Source organism: Strongylocentrotus purpuratus, unplaced genomic scaffold, assembly GCF_000002235.5.
Source record: "Strongylocentrotus purpuratus isolate Spur 01 unplaced genomic scaffold, Spur_5.0 spur5_scaffold_6, whole genome shotgun sequence".
In the NCBI taxonomy this organism is placed as follows: domain Eukaryota; kingdom Metazoa; phylum Echinodermata; class Echinoidea; order Camarodonta; family Strongylocentrotidae; genus Strongylocentrotus; species Strongylocentrotus purpuratus.
The window spans coordinates 7,982,564-8,004,109 of NW_022145612.1; the positions used below are offsets into that span (position 1 = coordinate 7,982,564).

A 21,546-nucleotide genomic window follows, 5' to 3' on the forward strand; every position below is an offset into this window, starting at 1 on the left:
ATTGTGACATAATGGAACAAGGCTTTTAGCATCTCAGAAGGAAAGCTCAAGTCTAAATCCAAAATCAATTAGAGGTAACTGCTACATGACCAACTGAAATTGAAGGTCTTTAAGAATTCCTTTATAAATCTTACATGGCTGACTAAGACCCCGTTCTCACTCACTTTGAAAGTGGTCTTAGTTAGACCGCTCCAGACCGCTCCAGAGGAACGGGTCTTGAGGAACGGTTTGCGAGCGTTCACACTCCGAGCAGTTTTTATGGCTCAAACCGCTCCACGAGTCAAAGTGGTCTTGTTGCTATGGCAGCTCAGGTAGGCAGGTCAATTTTTTCGCGCGCGGAATACAAACCGTATGTACCGTACTGCATGTTTCGCACCGAAGGTCACTAGCTCACTTCCGTTCAAAGTACGCTTTCCGTTCACATTGCACGTTAGAGCGCTCTGGAGCGCTCTTAATAAGACCCGCTCCTCAAGACCACCTCGGAAGGTGGACTTCTGGAGCGGTCCAGAAGTCCGCTTCCTGGACCACTTTGAGCGTTCTCACTCACCTAAGAACCGCTCCTGAGGAGCGGGTCTTAGTTAGAGCGCTCCAGAGCGCTCCAACGAAGTGAGTGAGAACGGGGTCTAAGAAAATCAAACCATTTTTCTCCAGGACAAATCAATCCTAAAGTAGCTTCTCTCTAGCTGATCAAAGATGTGCAGGTGCAAGTATATCATATACTACACATGTGAGTCAATCTGTATAATGCATACCCCATTCCCAGGCATTATCAATCATGTACAATGTAGCCGTGATAAAAGGTACAAACTAAGAAGAAAAAAGCATCACAAATACCACTATACTATTCAAGTATCCAGAATGACAGGTCGATGCTCAATATTTTGAAAAGGAGGGGGCTAAAAGCACAAAGAGGAGGGGTTAGAAGTCAGATGGCAATTATTGAAAAGGAGATAAGTGTGGAGATCGAAGCTATGGAAGGTGAAGGAACATTGCTAGCAGGCTGTTACAGCTACTACATGTACATGTATTACTAAAATACGAGTGAAGATACACTAAGCAAGAAAATGAAAAAGAGTATTAGAGATGGAGGAAGGGTATCAGAGGAAGGGAATAAAAGTAGAAGAGGGTAGGAGTGGAAGAAAAGGGAGAAAACGAGGGCAGGGGGAAAAGGGGAGACAGAGAAGGAGGGAGGGGAAAGGGAAGTAAGAGGAGCCAGAGATGCAAAAGAAGGAAAAGAGAGAGAAGTACATGTAGGGAGCAAGATGGGAGGGGAGAAATGGGAGAGAGGAGAGAAGAGAGAGTGAATGAGAGAGGGAAGGGGGAGAAGGAAGGAGCATGGGGGTAGAGGTGGAAGAGAGAGAAAGGGATGGGAGAAAAGATAAGGGAGAGATGATAAAATGATAAAGAAGAGATAATGAATAAGAGAGGAGGAAGGAGGAGGGGAAGGAGGAAAAGAAAGAATAATAGAAGAGACATTGCATTAACTGTCTATGCTGTGGCTATAAAAGTATCGTTCGTGGTAACAATTATCAGCTACTCTCATATATCATTCATCTCTTATAATTAATACAATTTCCATGATCATCATGCAACAAAACCTTACACACAAACACACTCATATCCCTACCCCTGGCCCCATTACCAGCATCATCTAGACTTACCCATAAAATCTTTCTCTCTCCTGCTAGGTTTTTATCATTTGTCACGGATGAAGCTTCTATTTTATCTCTTGAAACATAACTTATGGAAGCCATACTAAATGCTTTTTGTGAGGCTGTCATATATGGAGGATATTAAATCTTTTGATCCATACTTCTGGTGTATTCTGCATACATTATAAAGCTCATATATTGATCTAACACGAAGATGCTCAATTCTAGTGGAGTAGACAAGCGTGCTGTCTTGTCTTTCCGCGAGCCATTGCGTTATTTCAAGTTAAGTGTGGTTCTTATTGTATATTGTATATAACATCTTGTATGACTTATACAAATAAAAACGAAGAAGGGCGAAAAAGAAGACGAAGAAGAAGACAAAGGAGAAGAAGACAAAGGAGAAGAAGACAAAGAAGAAGAATAAACAAAGATTTACATTTAGAAAAGTCTATTTTCTAACAATGCCTGATCATGAGAAAAAAGGGGGAAATTTATGCATGATGGCTATATATATATTTATCAATGACAAATGAGGTATCCATACAGGTTTTGTCCTCTTTCGTGTGGCTGAATGTTCACAAACCTACCTTTGATACTTGTGCACATCTACACAGGCTGACTACATCAAGATACGAAAATACCCTGCAAAACAAAAAGAGAAACAAAATAGCAAAATCATGGGGGATTCACCAAGAAACACAGTGATAAGGATGTTCAACATATTATGTATGTAATCATTGTAAATGACTAGGATACATCTATGTGAACCCGAGTTAGATTCCTATATCACCCCCAAACAGGAAATGTAATTACTTTAATACTGGAACTTTTTTTAATCAAGAAGATGTACCTCATAATATACACAGTGTAATATATCAACAGTACACATCTGTTGTTTGACTTTTTTGGTAAGATACTGTAGATACATAGTTATATCTTTCTCCAAGAATATGATAATTTTCCTACCTAAGTATATCTTCCTTAGGTAACCTTTGGTTAATCATAGCCTCCTCTTCCGTCCGAATCTGAATAAGAACAATGAAACACAGAAAGAATGTTTATGGTTATATTCATGTACATATGTACTTGTAGATTGTGAATATTCTGATTTATCTGTACTATGACCTTATTACAAATTGCATTTTCCTGAACTCATGCTACAATATTCAACCAAGATTTAACCACATCGATGCACTTCCACTGGCCTTCTAAGAAAAAAAGGAAAACATGACTTTTTACTTTTTCATCATATTTCTTTTACACCTACTACTGTACATGTCGGTGTACATGTACATTCATGAACTCAGAAAGATGTGACATTCAATGAACATGTTCACAGCAATAAGGAGAAACCAGTACAAGACAACAAAATAAAAATCATTGTGTTACAAACTACAATGCATGAACATAAACCAAACAAAAGACTATAAATATAACAACCAGAGTCATACTATTCTTTTAATAGAATCATGAGCGTTACATGTACACTGTACATGTATCCTTGGCACACATTCAGGATTGGCATCTATTGTTGCAGCAATGTAAATTTATCTACCTGAGGAACCTAGGTCTAGGATACATTGTACTACTAGTAAACAGGAAAAACAATCATTCTGGTATAATGCTGATCTCTACCTTTTTTTTCATTATATTCGAAATTAAAAATAAAATACTATCGAGGATTGACAGTGGTGGAAATGATAATAATATCATTACATATACTAATGCTACAACTATTACTACTACAACTACTAATCATCATAATAACAATATTTTGATGAGGATTACATCATTACATTGATGAGGATAATAATAAAAATACTAAAATAATTAATAAAAAATAGAAAGTAATAATAATAATGATATTTATAATAACAATAACAATATAATGAAATTGATAAAGTAATAATAATTTATAATAAATTTTGATAAGAAATACCATAGATTTGTATAATAATTATAATAATAATAATATTAATATTAATAATAATCATCATCATTATCATGAGGATGATAAAATTAAAGGGAAAAGAAAGGCCTACATCATTCATATGAATCTAAACTGTACATTGAATATTTTACGCCTACATCCATGTACAGCAAAACTAGTACTTCTTTGTTGGATTTGATCAACAAAGTAACTTCACAAAGGCCTTCCATAAATAATTGCTTAGGAACAGCTGAGTTGGCATACCAGAGTGGGTGCAGATTACAACTATACCGTGTATTTATGCAACCTGGCCCTAGAGGGGTCCTCGACTGGTTAGAGGCCGCTATAGGTATGCTCAACACGTATGGCCTCAAATGAACTTTCTAGTAACCTGGCATGAACCTAAGCATTTACTTTGTGCAACCTAAGCCTTCCACACCTATGTTTCCATGTTTGCATTCATTCACAATTTCACATAAATGTGTAATTCATGTTTGCGTACATGCAGAGATACAGCTTCCATAAAGCAACAACGCAAAAAAGAGCCTGCACATTCCTAATGTCTTACATTGTACATGTACCTGCTTATAAACATCAATCATGTATATTAATGCTAGGATGGAAGGGTACATAGAAACGCACAATAATTGCCTCACGGGATTAAGGCGGCCACCGTATATATGTACCTTCCAAAAAATGTCTAATACATGCACATACATGAAGAAAGTAATTAGGATGCATGAAGCCACATTACTTCATATACATGTATGTATCCGTATGTTATGGTATGTTGGCAATAACTATAGACCTACATGTTCATGTATGAGTGAACAGTGTATGTCACCACGTTGCATGGTGAAACAACAGATAATATGAAGGAAAATAATACATCAAATAAATATTTTATGTATTTTCATTTTCATTATTTTGAGTGGATAATTATTTTTTTAAAAGGTGATAAAACAAGGAAGGGCTTAGATTCATTGTAATATTCTGTAGATTGTATTGAGAAAGAGCTCACATACACATCTATAATGTATATCTTATCCTGTGTTTGAAGATTTTACTGATTCAGTCATGGAGGCCAAGTTCATGTTGATATTGTTCATTGTAATATTCTGTAGATTGTATTGAGAAAGAGCTCACATACACATCTATAATGTATATCTTATCCTGTGTTTGAAGATTTTACTGATTCAGTCATGGAGGCCAAGTTCATGTTGTAAAATACTGTATACTGGTACATGTCCTAGTTTCATGCTACATGTATAAGGTTAAACTTCAATACAAACTGAGGCAGTATAAATCAGTACTCAGACATACAATAATATATGTACATGTATAGCACACGATGGAACAGAATCTAACATCGAAAAAAGGCTCATCCCAATTTTCTAGACCATTTTGGGGGATGAAAACCCATTCCCATTCCTTGTGTAACGGTAACCATGAATGTTAATTCAAACAAAGAACATTTCAAACTATAGACTAGTGAATTTTTTTTTGTCTGCAGGTGTAGATAAATATTACTAACATACATCTTCAATATGTACACTGTAGGTTCTTTGCAAGCTTTTATTGTCCAATTCATAGAAATCATATTTGAAAAATCAAATTCTATATTATTATTGAATTATTAACAGGAAGTGCATCAAATGTTCTGAAATAATGAGGTGATGATATATTCCTTTGTTAAAAGCTTATCTTCCTTTACTCCATTGTGATGTGTTTATAAACAGCTTGAAATGTGATGAGCACTTCCTTTTGCCAACCTCAAATGTGTATCTTGAGAGACCACAAATAAATTGTTGCCACTGGGAGTCCAAACTATTTCTGGTTGTGACTCAGATGTATGAACAATTGAAACAGATTGACATGTGGGGCAAAGAGCACAAAGAGAATGAGCAAGGAATAAAGTGAGTGAGTGAGAGAGAGAAAGAGAGACAGACAGAGAGACAGACAGAGAGGGAGGGCGGAAGAGCACGAGAGAGAGAAAGAGAGAGAAAGAGAGAGAAAGAGAGAGACAAAGAATCCACATGAACATAGGATACATTTTTTTAAAACCTTGTGCACTCTTGGTATAGTAACAAGAATGAGAGAGAGTAAAAAAGGGAATGCGAGAGAGAGATCAGAAGAAACCAACATTTAGCACGTACATGTACATGTACATGTAAATGTACTGTTAAAAAAAGGTGACAAAGATATTTGTAAAATAATATATGGAAAGAGTTACATGTAGATGGACAAACAAGGAGACATAGAGAAACAGAGAGAGAGAGAGAGAGAGAGAGAGAGAACGAAAAGAAGAGATGGACAGCGGGCAAGAGCATGTAGAGCCAGTTAAACAAATAACATGAGAACAAAGAGAGGATGAAAACACAAAGATACTCAAAACATGTACATGAGCAGAGTGCATTACATGTACATCGTATAAAGGTCACTTTGTCATAGGACAAAGGTTTATTGAAAATTGCTGCATGTAATATCCTCAAAACCTATAAACAATTTCATACAAATTTAGGTTTAAACATAGTGCATCAGAAGTGATCTACACTGTAAACCCCTCAAAAAGGTTCTGCAGTTCAAGTTTTAGCATTGAAATCTCTTTTGTTAATGTATAATCACATTTGGCGTTGGTATCAGTAAATAGCCTGTTTATTCCCCTTTCAATTTTGCCCCATTTGTAATGATTATATAATCATTGAATGTGCAGTGCATCTGAATATAGGGCCAAGTCAAAAGTGAAATGTTGCAAATTGTTATTGTCAATAGTGGATTCTTTATTTGTTTGGGGATGGACTGTGTTTTGAAGGAATAAAAATGCATTTTGCAACTTTTCACTTTCGCTTTCGCCTCCCATTCAGGTGTACTGCACATAAAAGGGGCATCACTGAAAAGGGGTTATAAACTGGTTTTTCAATGATACCAACATCAAGCATGATGATACACTAACTAGAGAGGTAATGTATCAACACTAAAACTTGAATAGGCCATTTTCGTACTGTAATCAAATTGAATGCATAAGTCTTTCTTAAATGCCTCATTACCAATTGTTTCATTCACCTGTTACGAATAAATCTATTTCAATAGTCAGAATGTGAATCGAGTACATTAGTCATTGCATTTGAGATATGACTGTACAAAAATGATGGCTCTAAAATCATTATCATTATTTTACATGCACAGTCATATCTCCATTTCTCATATCATGTATGTACAGTAGTTTGTGCAACAAATGTACAGTGACTGAAGTACCAGCAATAATTTTTGAGGTGGAAAAACTTAATAGTACATGTAGATCCAGTTTTCAGGGTATGTAGAGGTCTTGTGGTCTAGTGAATAAGTCGATCACTAAACTGTACATGTAGATCACACGGTCCATGGTTCAGGTCCCAGCTGTGACACTGATGTCCTGTGCAAAGACATTAATTATGTTGTATATACGTTGGTGAAGCTTACAGTGTATACCGGTACTTATAAGAAGGCTGGCATACCAATGTTCATGCATGGTAGGGCTGTCTACACAAAATGCATGTGCAAGTATGCTGGCTATAAAACCATTATCATTATTGGACGCTGTTTTGATTAAGTACATTTGTAGGTGTACATACTACAGTACAGCCCTTCTTCACTTCAAAACTGAATTAACTCAGATTTGTACGACACATACTTCTACAGTTCCTCCACTGTTAATACTACACACCTTTTTTTTACTTTAACCCGGACCACAAAAAAAACAGAACTTACGTGTACATGTGACCCTAATCTTAACATCCCCTAAAATCCAACTGCAACCCTAGCCCTATGGCCCGAATTAACAAAAGAGGTTTAACTTTAACCCATATTTTAAACCCTCATTAACAAAAGAGGTTTAACTTTAACCCATATTTTAAACCCTCATTAACATAACCCATGGTTTAAAATTAGCACAAATTAAGCATACCTTGCATTGGACATATTGGACATCTGACTGTTTCGCGCTTATTTTGCGCTAATTTCAGACCATGGGTTATGTAAATAAGGGTTTAAACCATGGGTTAAATCTAAATCTCCTTTGTGAAGTTTTGCTGTTTGATGAAATAAACCGAAGCGCAGTTCTCCCTACCGCAAATAGGGTGTTCAACCGTAGATGGCGACCTTCCTCCTACACTGCGCAGATCAGCACATGCGCAGATACAATACTGGGGAAAATGATAAAGACAAGGTTTCTTCCGGCTTCCATAGTGATTGTATGCATTGTACTTGTATGGGAACCAGGATTGCTTTTGCCAAATATATAACCATGGCAGGTGCTGCCCTCCCAAATGTACAGGCTAAACACCGTATTTGCGGTAGCACGAAGTGTTGCATTTTCTAAATGTCTGAACACGCAACCTGAATGTTTTAACCATTGTTAGATGCATTTCTTATCATTGGTTCAGTAATGTTCAGTTAAAAAAGGTTTCCTGACTTAATCCACATTTACATTAGCAACAGTACAGGGCATCATCTCTATAAATAGCTGAATTTACTCAAGATGACCATTGGATCTGACCTCCCTGGATGCATACACATTTACCATACTACTTTGTACCAATTGTTTGTTACACACTAAGTATCGTTTTGGAAAGTTTTTTTCAATTTCCATTTTGAAAATTGATCATCTTTAGGGCAATGACGTAATGGATGTATTGTTTTTACTTTTCCATGTTATTTTGCATGTGCAGCTTAAGCAGTGAATGTGATATTTTAATGGGTTTGTTATGGAAACTACAACAAAGCATTGGCAATTAAAATCACTTGCCTTTCTGTGGATACCAGGTTCACTATATAGTGTAGAGACTCAATTAACTTATTATCGGATGTACTTGAAAATGCAGAGATCTGGGCATCGTTTCATGAAACCTTCATAAGTAGAAGTACAACAACATCTTGTGGAAACATGTGTTAAACTAATACACATATTTCAATAGGATGTTGGTTAACTTGAACTTTTGACGGTTTCATTAAATGCTGCCCTGCAGTCGAGTTTTGAGGTCTATCTTCCTTCTCCAATAATTTAATCTGATGACGTGTGACAGTGTCAGAGTGTAATGTGTACAGTGCTTTTCAATGTTAAATTAATCCTCCAAAGGGTGGGCATATATCGTTCACCACACCAATATTTGTCAAGCCTGGCTTTGAAAGAGTTCACCTCAGTTGGAGGAGAGTTCCTGTCAATCACCTCTCTAATTTGCTCTCACGTCCAGTTTGCTACTTTTCTGAAAGAGTTTGAATGGATGACTTCTTTCAAGATTAGATTGGACAAGCACTGGTCCTCTCAGTCTCAGCACCAAACGCTTCCATAAAATTAAATATGTGCATCCACTCACCATGCAAGCAAAAACAGTTCAGGTTAGAATGAAGCACCACTCGATAAAACGACCGGTAGTTTCAACAGGATCACCTCACACTTCTGTATGCTGATGACCTAGAGTTGCCTCAACGGTGACAGTTGAGAAGAACTTATCCTCATCCTTATAAGTCTAGACTCTGGATCATGTCACCTCTTCTCATTTTGCGCTGGAGGGATGGTAACTTTATTGCTCAAAGCCTGCTCCCATATAGTCTAACATTGCTTCAGATGGAATTAGCTATGTTGCTCATTTTTGCACTTTCTTGATCTCCCTCAGCCTCAGGTCTGTCGTGTATCTTGGGTGCCAAAATATATCCACTATATCCACTATTGGTCACATAAGAGCCTCAAATAGCCTGAAAAACACTATGTCCCTAGAATAGGATGTTAAATGGAGGCCCCGTGTAGAGAAGAGTCACTACCTTTGCATGTTAAGAACCCACTGCACTATTCGTGCAGAGTAGTGGTCCACCTGCACATACCACAGTATAGTACGATATTACTCTGTAAAGAGGTACAGATGTACTCAAAATGGAAGAAGAAGATTCATTTGATGACTGAAAGGACAAGGCTGGCTTTCAGGACTGCTGACGCTGTTCAGATCGAGCAAGGAGGATATTAACTCATGAATTTGGACACAGAGTTTAAACGACCTTCTAGCTCTGAACAAATACATGCGTGATACTCTTCTGAATCATGCAGCATGTGCAGCTGAAGCAGTATTATGCAGGAATGGGATCTTTTTTCAAAATTATTTTCACTTTAAATGTACATATAGTGAAATACATACATTCTGACACTACCCTCACCTGGCCTAGAAAAACCAAGTGCACATCTCACAAAACAGTCATTTATTGGAATCCACCCTCGTGGATATCCCTGATGGGGGGGGGGGGGGGGGGGGGGGGGGGGAGTATTTTTTTCTTCTTCTACTTCTAGAAACCCCCATCATTAAGTCAACATATATGATGTAGCAAGAATCCAAGTAGAGCCCATCATGCATTCTAGGCGGTCGGTAGACCGAAAATTTCTGCCTCCTCAGGTGCTGTTGTCTCCGACACCCACAGGAGGAAAAAGAAGCAGGAATCTTTGCCTCATGCCTCAGGCACCTGTGTTATTGTAGCAGAATCCCTCTTCTACACTAGATTCCTCTGTATTTCAGGTTCTACACCCACCATAATATGAAGTTACAATCTATACATTTCTTAATTCTTACCGTTACTAACTTAATCTATTCTGCTGGGTTATAATTGCTAGGAAGTTCAAACAAATGTTCACAAGTGTCATATAAATCATGAGCAATTTAGACAATTTCCATGAAGAACATGTCATATCTTCATCATGGTGATGGTGATCGAAGAAGTAACTTTATAAATTTATCTACTTCCCTTTCCTTTCTCAGACAGACGTAGCACAACATAAATGTTGACCAGACAAAAACACATGCACACGTACACAGTCACAGGCATTATATTTCTTCGCCATTGGCATTGCACTGCACTGCGCGCCGTCAGCAGGCGCAGCCTTACATACATGCCCCTGCTCGGCCTAGTCGGCAATCGTCGTCGGCAGACATCATTCGACGGTCAACTCTTTCAATTTCCACTTTTACTCCACTATCACTAAATGTTATAATTATTATACTCACCTCACTTCTACTCCTCACACTACTCGTCATATTTGCGCTGTTCAGGGCAAATGCAAGGTGACTAAAGTTAGAACAGTATGCCTGAACATCACATTAACTCACGAACCATAACAATGACCATAACAAAGTTATGTAGATCTATGGGAATATGGCAGGGCCTTTAACATTGTTATTGTCTACAGCTGATGAGAGCGCGAGTTCCATTGGCTATTGGGCTCATGACTTAACACACATGTTTTACTTTTGAAGGCAGAATTATTCTTTATCTGTACTACCTTAACATAAAATGTCAACAAATATGTACCCCTAAATACAGCTTATCAATGCAAATACAAGGATTTAGGATTTTCTAATATGAGACATTGATTCTGCTAGGGTTCTTCGCTCCACCAATCAAATCTTTCGTTCTTTTCGCGATTTTAATCAGCTGTTACGGGTGCTACGGAGCTCCTCTAGCTCTTTATGCATGTTTTGGGCCCTACGCGCATGTGCAGTTTAATTAGTGATAATAGATACGTTTTGCCCCTATATTTCCGCGTATTTTGCGTTACAGGTGGAATTCCTCACTGTGCGCGTAGCGTAAAAAATCTTAGCATTTGAAGGAAAAGTGAGGAACAGTTGCAGCGATAATAGCCTTGTCATGATAAAAGAAAATTTAAAATAAAAAATATATATATATAATATAAAATTTAAATTGCATGGCATGTGCAGCCCGGATCCACCTCCGACGTCTTGTGCAGCGTGTACAATACATATAAATATAAATATTATTATACCCCCACCCCCCATCCTAGGAGTGAAAGTTTATCGATGTATTTCGAATTCCGAGGGTCAGGAATAGTAAAGCGAATGACAATTTCAGGAGTGTACTATATTAATTAGGTTTTTTTAACCTCGTTTATCAGTGGCCGCTCGCTAGATACTCTTGAAATTAAAGCAACAAATTACCAACCAAATAAGGAAACAAGTAAACAAACAAACAAGCAAGGGAACAACAAAAATGTTACGTATTTCAGGTGACTTTTTAGTCTAAATATGTTGCACAGTGAGGAGCACATTTTGTATTGTCTATTTGCTACTTTAGGCTAGATTGGGCATTGCAGGGGGACATGCAGTGCCCCCCACGATACCTATTTACGCCTTCTTTTTTTCTTGTTTTTTTTCTAATTTCATTTTGTAAACAATTATTTCGAAGATAACAAAAGGTCTGGTGTTTGTCTATTTTGGTCATCTTACACTTGGTGACCGAATCTCTTTGGATTGATATTTTCTGAAAGCCCCTAAAGCCTTCAAAGTCCCACTTACGGTATAGTTAATGGAAGCTCTTGAGTCTCATGCCAGAGGTCCCGGTTCTATAGAAAGCGGTTCCGGGGAGCAGGCACGTAGCCAGAGTTTGATGTTGGGGGGGGGGGGGGGGGGCACATACATGTAATCGATCGAGGTCAAGGGGTCTAACAAATTTCAACCGATCCTGGAAAATGTTGGGGGCACATGCCCCCCCCCCCCCCCCGTGGCTACGTGCCTGCCGGGGAGTCGCTCAAGCACCCCGCCTCCCCCTAAAAAAAAAAAAAAAAAAAAAAAAATGATTTTGAAATTAATTTAAGTCAGGTACGTGCACAAAATAAATGCCAGAACCCACAGCCTTCACCCCCTTAAAAATATTTACTTACAATCGCGCCCGCAATATTTTAACCTTGCTTACGACATTTAACAACGTATTTTTACCACATTTGCCCCAGGGCCTCTAGACTAAAATGTCTTAATTGGATAACTGTCAATCGTGGGGGTAATGATAGTTGCAGGAAGAGCAGTCATTTATTATTGATATTGGAAATAAGATCTAATTATCGATTATCGTAATTAATTATAATCATTATTAAGTTTGACTGTAATCATTTCCGCCCGTCGTTGTTTGGACACATCTATGCCACCAATACCAGGAAAAAACGTCAGAAAAAAAAAAGAAAAAAAAAAGCGTCACAAAGGCACAAAATGTCAGAGGTAAAAATATTAGCCTGGAGGTCAAATAACATTATCCTATAAAAGCAGCATATTCAATTGAATCTGAAACTGCAAGACTTCGGATTATCTTATTGAGTCAATTACACTCCTTGTATTTAAAAAAAAAATTATAATCTCAAAAAGTTCTTAAATTCAAACCATCTTATACTGAGGAATAACCAGAAATATGGAATGAGGCTAACAATCCTGAAAAGGCTAACAGTATAAGTTGTAGTCCTACCACTGTTTTGCATATGCACTCATCCTAGAACCATCGCTAGACTATTTTAATGAGGGGGGGGGGGGAGTAGGCGACGATTGTCCGACCAAAATTCAACAGTTTCTTTTAGATCATCTTAATGTGGGGGTGACACCGCCAAACCCTCTCTAGAAAGGCCCTTGCCCTTTTTGTTTTAGCAGACACGTTTCATAATACCTAAATTTCGATGACTGAAATGATAGTGGTCGTTCGCATGCTCCCTCCCTACCATTGCTCAAAAACCCTCCAAGGCTCTGTATGTAACAGACGGTATGTAGTCTGGGGTCGGAGGGACCGAGGGGAGTCAGTTCCTAAAATCTCCGGTAAAGGGGCGCTTTTTTGCGAGACAAAGTCCGGCCCATATTGACTTTCACGACGGAGATTTATTGAGGAGGTACCTTAATTTATAAGTGCCCGTTTACATCTCCGATGAGTACCCCTGATACTTTGACAAGTCCTCCTTTTCCTAATGATAAGTGCTTTGTTTCCCTCTGTAGTATCTTCATAGGATTTTGAAGTGTACTTCTGCATCTGTCCCCTCTTTGGGGAATTTCATTTTACAAATTAAAGTGAAACTTTAAGAAAGTCTAAAAAATGGGAAAGGGGGCACACCCCGCCTTTATTGTATTTATTTTAAAAAATCACATTGCAATGTATATATAGGTATGTTATGCATTTTACTTTGTGAGGTTGCATACGGGCTAACGATCGAGAAAATTTTACGATTTGTAGTTCGGGGCTTTGTTCGGGGCATTTATAAGAGTCCTTTCCATCACACAGCCAATTAAAACATGCTCAATAATGTCTACACTTTTCTCTTTATGGGAATAGGTTATATCAGGCAGTTTTTTTTCGAAACAATCCTTTTTGGATGTCGACTCCTTCCTTACTAATGTACTTACGGATTACAAATCTACTTCATTTGAAAGTGAACACATTTTATGCAAGGAGCGTAGTGACCGAGCGAGCTTTATAATAATATAAGAGTGAGACTTTGAATTTTTGTGCACATCAGTGCCTTGTCCATTCATTTTCTTCTTTCCTTTCTTCTTTTCTCTCTAATTCTCTCCCCTTTTGGAATAGTTTTTTTTTGGGGGGGGGGAGGGCAGCAGCTCCAAGCCTCTAAGTACGCCAGTGCAAGTGATTATCATATAAATATGGAGAAAAAGAAAACAAAACAAAAACACATCCTTGATTGTTTATTCGCAATTAACGCGACCGCCCCACAGAACTGGAACGTATAATCCAGTTCTGTGGACCGCCCCACCCGGTCCGCGCCCGTCGTTAAATATTTTATGTTGTTCTTGTTATTGCTGTCTTGTTTACTCACTGACCTCTATATACAGTGAGTGTGTGGTGTGTGGTACTGGTACGTAGTCTCGCTGTGAGCGTTCTATAATGATCGGAGTCTTTTCACAGTAAAGATTCATTATACGGTAAGTGTTATGTGTCATTTTAATTATATCAGTGTGAATTTGAATGTGAGATCTAACTTTCTAAATTTATGTAACAAATAAAAAAATGTGAGAGAGCAGTTTTTATTCGTGCCGTGCTCTGTACGTGTGTGATGGGTTTCTGCAAGTGTGCGACTTGATTGGGAACAATCCCGGGCCGAAGCAGTACCCTTCGCCTGCCGGGCTGGGCCGGCTCCGTTTGTTGCTAGCGATGGAGCAGGCCGCGGCGCCCGTTGCCAATGGATTTAAGACGCCGCGTTGCTAAAAATGGGATAGCTGATAGGTTATCCACCATAGATCAAAATTTCAGTATTAAGGGTGTAGTCCACAAAGATTGGCTAGCTGATCAATAGAGAAATTTGTTAATTTGTTGGTGTCGAGCGGCAGACTAGGGTCTAAATGTTAGGGATTAAGGAATAGTTTGACAGAAATTTGACAGAATTTGTTTGAATTGATGTTTGACAGAAATTAATGAACCATCATATGATGAACACCAGGGGGTCGTTTTATGAAACCAACTCCATGACAGTCGTATACTTTGTTGGCGACCTAGCAACAGAGATGTCAGGAAGTGGATGAACCGTTTCACAAAACCACATGATCTGCAGCAACGAATTAATTATTTTGATAGACTATTAGTATTAGCTAAAAAAATATATTCTTTGCCACGATCCGTCTGATTTTATCGTGAATTATCAAATTTGATTAAGAGGCTCAATTTCACTCAAACTGGATGAAAAAGCAAAAATCTAAGTTAGTGGTAGCACAAAATACAAACACCCAATTTGCATGAAAACATATACAGTGTATGATAGATCGGCGCTACTGCAGTTCCGTATCCATTTTTTTAGCAGTTTCATATCCATTCTTAGCAAAGGAATTTTAGCCCAATTTTTTACTAATTTTAATCATAATCATATATTGCATTTTCCACCTGAATTTGGATCACATCCAACATCGGGAAGCCTCCGTTTAGGGCTTCGATGTTGACGTCGTCGCTCAGTACCGTGTCCGCGCTACAGCTTTGCAACTCAAACTGAAGCTATCAGTCTAAAATTATGCAAGCTTCTCGTATAGTTTATGGTATCGTGCATGTGCGTTATACCATAAAGCATACGCGAAGTTTGCATAATTTTAGACTGATAGCTTCAGTTTGAGGTGCAGAGCTATAGCGCGGACACGGTACTGAGCGACGGCGACGACGTCGACATCGAAGCCCTAAACGGAGGCTTTCCGATGTCGGATGTGATCCAAATTCAGGTGGAAAATACAATATATGATTATGATTAAAATTAGTTAAAAATTGGGCTAAAATTTCTTTGCTAAGAATCGGTATTAAACTGCTAAAAAAAATGGATACGGAACTGCAGTAGCGCCGATAGATCTAGCTAGATCAAGATCTACAAATGTATAAAGTTGATGAAACTTGAGGTTGCTTTGGCGACGAGAAAATGGAAATTTGCAAGTAAGAGGATACCATACATGTATCTCATAATACCCCATCGAAAGAAGACCCTGAATTTTTTACAAGTTAAGAAAATAAGTTTTAAAAAATATATTTTTATGTCTCATAATTTTCACATTTATTTATCAAATATATTTATGTGATATGAGTTGTATCAAAATTGGGCTTGGAAATGGAAAATATCTTGAGAAATACCTACATGATAATTGTTGTCAATTCTCATGAGTCTATAATTACAGGTACAGACTTCAGCGACTTTTCTGTGGTAGACCAATGTATGTAAAAATGATATTTGTCTCATAAAACCTTATAAGAACAGTTTGTATGTTTTTACAATGATTTTTTATTAAAACTAAATAGGTCTAAGAACTTTACAGTGAAATGAGAGCTTGAAGATTAAGAAATAAGTTTTATAACAAAATTTCTGTTTTAATTTTAAGCTGCCCATAGACTTACTTAAAGTTGCCTTAAAATGGCATTCTAAATAGATATAACAGGTTCAAAGTCGTGATAAGGAATTGCTGTGGAAGTGATATGCTGTATGACAGTGTATGGAACCAGACATAGTCTCGACTCAGTGGAACGACGATCTACATGTACAGTATATAAGAGACTGAAGCTTTTAGTCTATTTGAAACTGTCCGATTAGTAGCTTGAACTTCTTCTCTCGAAAGTGATTGTGGTCTCCCTGGTGGTGGGCTATATCCTAACCCCATACTAGTGGGTGTTTATTTCATGAAATCTTGACATCTGTAGTCATGGACTAGAAAAATATATAGAGATGCTCTATATTTTATGTCTGCAAACACTACACTGTAATGTACATGTAGTTAGTGGGAATTTTACATTGCTTGCATGTTGTCTTAGCTCATTTCTAAAAACTCTCTGTCACATTGATCTTTTTTTTACAGCAGGAATCAGGGTAAATCTTGTTTAAAATGGCTGACGTTGTTGCTGTGTGGAGTGTTTCTCTAAGTGATGGGATTCACAAGGTTCAGTTTGAGCATGGGACTACGAGCGGAAAGAGGGTCATTTTCGTAGATGGCAAGGTAATGATGTCCACAGAATATCTTTGTTTTATGAATTAATTTTCCGATGTACCTGTATATATCCCATTACCATTTTATTACTTGAGTAAGCAAACTAAACCAAACCAAACACAAAAAAATACACTATGTATGGCTAACCAGATGCCTAATTTCCTTAAGACAGGTTCATGCATGTACATATGTAGAACTTTAAAGGAGAATCCCCAACTTGCTCCTGTAAGTAAGATCAGTCATGAAACACTGTGAAACAGGCCACTCCAGGAGGAGTGGAGAATGTGCCTATTTGTAAAGTATAGACCTGAGATTGCATCCAGTGAGCACCTCGGTCACTGGAGGATAACTATAACTACATTGAAACTGGTAGAGAGGTATGTAAGAAACGGTTTTTAGGATGGGGGGAGAGGAGATGATTAGGATATCCACATGCAAACCAAATGGTGAACTTTGACGTCCAGGTTTAGGTCTCGTCTCTGTGGTAAGTCTTTGTCTATGGTTTATTAAGTGAAGAAATGTCAAATTTTAATTCTCGTAAAATTACCAAATTATGTGTAGCTAAATGATGAATGAATCATGGATATAAAAATCAAATATACTTATTTCATGTCATTATCTGATTCATTTTGTTCAGTTGTTTGCTTATTGAATGTAATATGTATGGAAATGTCAAGGAAGATTAGGCACTCCATGGAATAAATTAAAGCTTATCTGCCATAGTTTACAGGAGAGATTAGACCGCCCTGCAAGGTCACTGGACAGGTGGTTATCTCATCAACTCAGCTATCAGTTAACATAAGAAAAAGAGGATCGTGGGGGACCAATGGTCACCGATTAGGCATTGTTTGTTATATAGAGGGCGCAAGTAGCTACAAGTAGTGCAGTGGGCCTTTAAATAGATTTAAATAGTTAAACCAGATTTAATTTAATATGAATATATAGTAGACTGTAGGCGATTGTTTTTGCTTTTGTCCATGTAATATATCAAGAAATTTTGCAAATTAGACACTCGATGAATAGATTAAATAGACTCAATATGAATATAGACAATTGTGTTTGCTTTTGTCTATGTATTGTAATATATCAAGAAATTTTTCGAAATTTACAGGAGATATGCAGGAAGAATTGGATGTTCAAGCTGGTTGGCAGGGAAACGTTCACCATAAGTGGTACCAGGGCAGTCATTAACATAGATGCATGCAGCGGTTTTGCATACGAGTACCAATTGGAGGTTGGAGGCAAGAGCTTGGAGAAGTTTGTGGAGCAGAGGAGCAGAACCTGCAAAGTCTGGACACCAACGATAGATGGAGTTGGACATAGGATAGTTCTTGGTGAGATACTGATGTTCACATCATTTTTTGTTGTTACTTTGTCATTATCTGCAATAAAGTACATTTGGCGACAACATTTGCAACAATGTAATTTATTTGATCAGGCTTACATTGTATCTCATGTACAGCTTATATACATGTATGCTGTTTTCCCCTCTCTCTTTTTCTCTCCCTCCTCCCCTCCCCCCCCCCCCCCCTCTCTCTCTCTCTCTCTCTCTCTCTTAATGCATAATTAATAACATATGGTACTGGAATACAAGTAAACAAATTTTAACATCATTTTCATGAATGTGATTGTTTCTTATTGTTATTCTTTGCAGAGAAAGATTCTATGGAAGTTTGGTGTGATGGTCATGTTCTAGAAACAGCAGTAAGTACACACTATATTTCTGTTTTAAATTTGAAACTACACTGTATATACTGCTTGACGCAGAGTGCATGCGATAGCTGTTGCCAAGTGATATCTTGATCACACCAAAAAGGTTGATTCCTGACTGAACAAGTTACATTATCTCAATTGCCATAATCAGGTCGGTTTGGTGATGGTGTAATGCAAACCTCTGACAAGGTCTTTTTGATCACTTTGTTCAACCATCATGGTCATTGAGGCATTAGTTTGAGAAATGGTCAAATCTATTGGAATCTGGCCCTGGAAAGGATAATGAAAGACAGGAATTTTCAAATATATGAACAATGTCTCGTACTCCTTGTTTATAATAGATACTGAACTTAGCACAAACTTAACAATAGATACTGAAGCTGGAGTACATGTACAGTACATGTGCCGTTTGTGGTACTTTATTTTTTCTATTATACTTTGCATTTATCAAGATATCTGAGCAAGACTACTTGGGTACTATGGTACAAAATGATAGATCAAATGTAATATATAATTACACCCTGGTCTGCTAGAGACATATTTATTTTAGCTTTCTTGATCTTCAATTCAAAAGCAGTTCACTAGCAGGATGGAGTGGTTATAAATGCCTATATAGTATATGCTATTTTTGTCTCTGAAATTATGAATATTGCCAATAATTTAGGAAGAGGATATAATCATGTCTGTGGGGACCTTTAAAAGACATCTTCATAATTAATCTAATTAGGACCCTGCTGAACTGATGAACCTGAATAGAAATTATGGATGTACTGTATCTTGGTATAAACCAGAAGGAAAATATGTTTGTGCTAATACTCAAAAAGACTTGTACATGTACTAATGATAGAAGGAAATGAGGTGTTTAATTGCCAATTTAAAATGAATTCTTCTAATAGCCATGACATGACAATGAATGGCTCCTTGATATATGACAATGGGTTTGGTACTTTGGTATATCTGTGGAAAGCATCCCAGAATTGGCTTGAGTTGATATTGAAATCAATACTAAAAAATCAATACTGGTATGTGGATGAAATAGTGACTAAAAAGGGTTAGAGGCTGCAGTAGTTCGTTTACAATTATAGAATACTAGCTTTTGATGTCATGGCAATCATGTACATGTACATGTCGTCATACAAAGGAATTTAATTTTGATTGTTTTACCCAAGAGGAGGGTAAATGTATGTACACTGTGTACAACGAAAGAGGTAGATGTTTATTAAAAAGCCATGCCTCTCTGATACTAGTTGATCATTACTATGTAATAACGTAATGGACATATTTTCAAACTTAATGTCTGTAGCGCTAGTGATTCAAATAATGATATGTCTGGCTTTTATGTCTGCATGTCCAATGGTGTGTGAAATGAGTAATTAGCTTGCACGAGTGCTCATCAAGGGACATTATGCTTTAGGGAGGCAAAACTGCCGTATATGTGTGAAAGTCTGCAAAATTATATTATGTTGTATGGAAGAAACCATACAGCAAATACATGTATTTCAAACATGTTTCAGAATATATCATCATGTTATAGTGTAGTACATTTGTAGTCATATCAAAACTAATGTACAATACAGGCTAATCTTTGTAGCATCCTCCCTCCCATCTCTCTCTCTCTCTCTCTCTCTCTCTCTCTCTCTCTCTCCCTCCCTCACTTTACATGGGCTTGCACACTCTGTATGTACTTTGCATCTGACTCAAACCCTTTCTCATTAATTTTTCATGAGCTGCTCATGTGCTAATTAATTTCTTCCAAATCCTCACAAAAAAGATATTTTATATAGCTACTCAACATGACTGTCTTTATCCATGTAACTCTCATTCTCACATCATTCTTGTGTCAGTCCATCTGATTGTATATACGGCTTGCCCAACCCTCTTGATTCAACTTGAGATTGGGATTGCATAGACTTTATCATTAAGTTAAAAATGTACCCTTTCTTTATTTTATGTGATAAACATTTTCATATAACTCCTCCAAACCTCCAATTTATTACATGTTCAGTCATTCATTTAAAAAATGCACCCTTTGCTTGAAAATGTACTTTTTCCTTATTTTCTCTTAAATGATACATAAATGATACACATTGAATTGTTTGCCTACTCCTCTAAACCTGTAATATACAACATGTCTTATCAATCTGTGGGTTTCTAACATGCAACAATCTAGTTGCCTGATGATATGTCAAGTCGTCTTGTATGCCTGTCCATCTTCCTGTCTAAAGGCTTGTTCAAATACGATGCAGAAAAACAGCAGCTTTTTTTAATGATGACGTAAAATGTAAATCGTTTAACATTTTTGTACCTTGTAACACAGAGCTCTGTGAATACGCAGAGGACCTTTGTTGCACACAGTTGCCATTTATTGAAACTTAAAACCATATCTTAACAAGCCTTCAGAGATGTCTCTACCAACTTTTGCCTCTTCATATGTCTAAATTGCCCTACTATCTCTCCCTCCTGTCATATATATTTCCCTGATCAGTGCTTGCATTGTGTTTTCTTTGTCTCTCTCTTCCCAGGGTGAGTTTGTGGAGGATGGTACAGAGACCCATTTTGAGCTGTCAGGACGCGCTTGTTACATCAAAGCAGTCAGCAGCGGTAAGAGGAGAGAGGGCCTCGTCCATTCACTCGTCATTGATGATAGGGAAATCCCCGAAACGATGGAATGATGTCATCATTTATACTATTACACAGACAACAATTACTTGTACATTGTAGGTATGAATTGTGAGCAGTACCAAATTGAAACAGAGCGTTCATTCTGCAGGCTATTATAACAAAAAAAGGAAAAGAGATGAACATTACTGTGGAGATTTGTAGAGAGATCATGAGTGGAATTCCTGGGATTGTTTTTTCAAGGTGGAATGGAATCTACAGAATCAGAAGGCAACCTAATGACCAAACTAGAAAATATCACAAGGATCCCATGCAATGCTGAAACTGTGTTCCATTCTTTCAATGTACTTATGCTGAATTATATCTAAAGATACTCCTCACTGAACGAAAA

General features: G+C 37.5%; 2 protein-coding genes across 2 annotated transcripts in view; one reads left to right on the plus strand and one right to left on the minus strand.

Annotated features, from left to right (window-relative positions):
• Positions 1–10,752, minus strand: part of LOC115919117 (F-box/LRR-repeat protein 20-like) — a 33,250-nt gene extending 22,498 nt beyond the window's left edge. Inside the window, exons 1-3 of the mRNA XM_031000470.1 lie at positions 10,605–10,752; positions 2,619–2,677; positions 2,240–2,294 (exon numbers count right to left, since the gene is read on the minus strand). Coding sequence (XP_030856330.1) covers positions 2,240–2,294; positions 2,619–2,677; positions 10,605–10,634 — 144 coding nt within the window. The 5' untranslated portion in view covers positions 10,635–10,752. The remainder of the gene's footprint in view (positions 1–2,239; positions 2,295–2,618; positions 2,678–10,604) is intronic.
• Positions 10,753–14,242: 3,490 nt separating this feature from the next.
• On the plus strand, positions 14,243–21,332 carry LOC115919228 (fas apoptotic inhibitory molecule 1-like). Its single transcript, XM_030972498.1, has 5 exons — positions 14,243–14,300; positions 16,698–16,832; positions 17,935–18,157; positions 18,478–18,527; positions 21,059–21,332. The coding sequence occupies exons 2-5, from the start codon at positions 16,722–16,724 to the stop codon at positions 21,206–21,208; spliced, it is 534 nt and encodes a 177-aa protein (XP_030828358.1). The 5' UTR covers positions 14,243–14,300; positions 16,698–16,721; the 3' UTR covers positions 21,209–21,332.
• Positions 21,333–21,546: the final 214 nt, after the last annotated feature.

Coding starts and splice junctions, on each gene's coding strand:
- LOC115919228 (XM_030972498.1), top strand. CDS start 16,722: ATGGCTGACGTTGTTGCTGTGTGGAGTGTTTCTCTAAGTGATGGGATT. Junction 18,158..18,477: donor TGGACATAGGATAGTTCTTG/GTGAGATACTGA, acceptor TATTCTTTGCAG/AGAAAGATTCTATGGAAGTT. Junction 18,528..21,058: donor GTCATGTTCTAGAAACAGCA/GTAAGTACACAC, acceptor CTCTCTTCCCAG/GGTGAGTTTGTGGAGGATGG.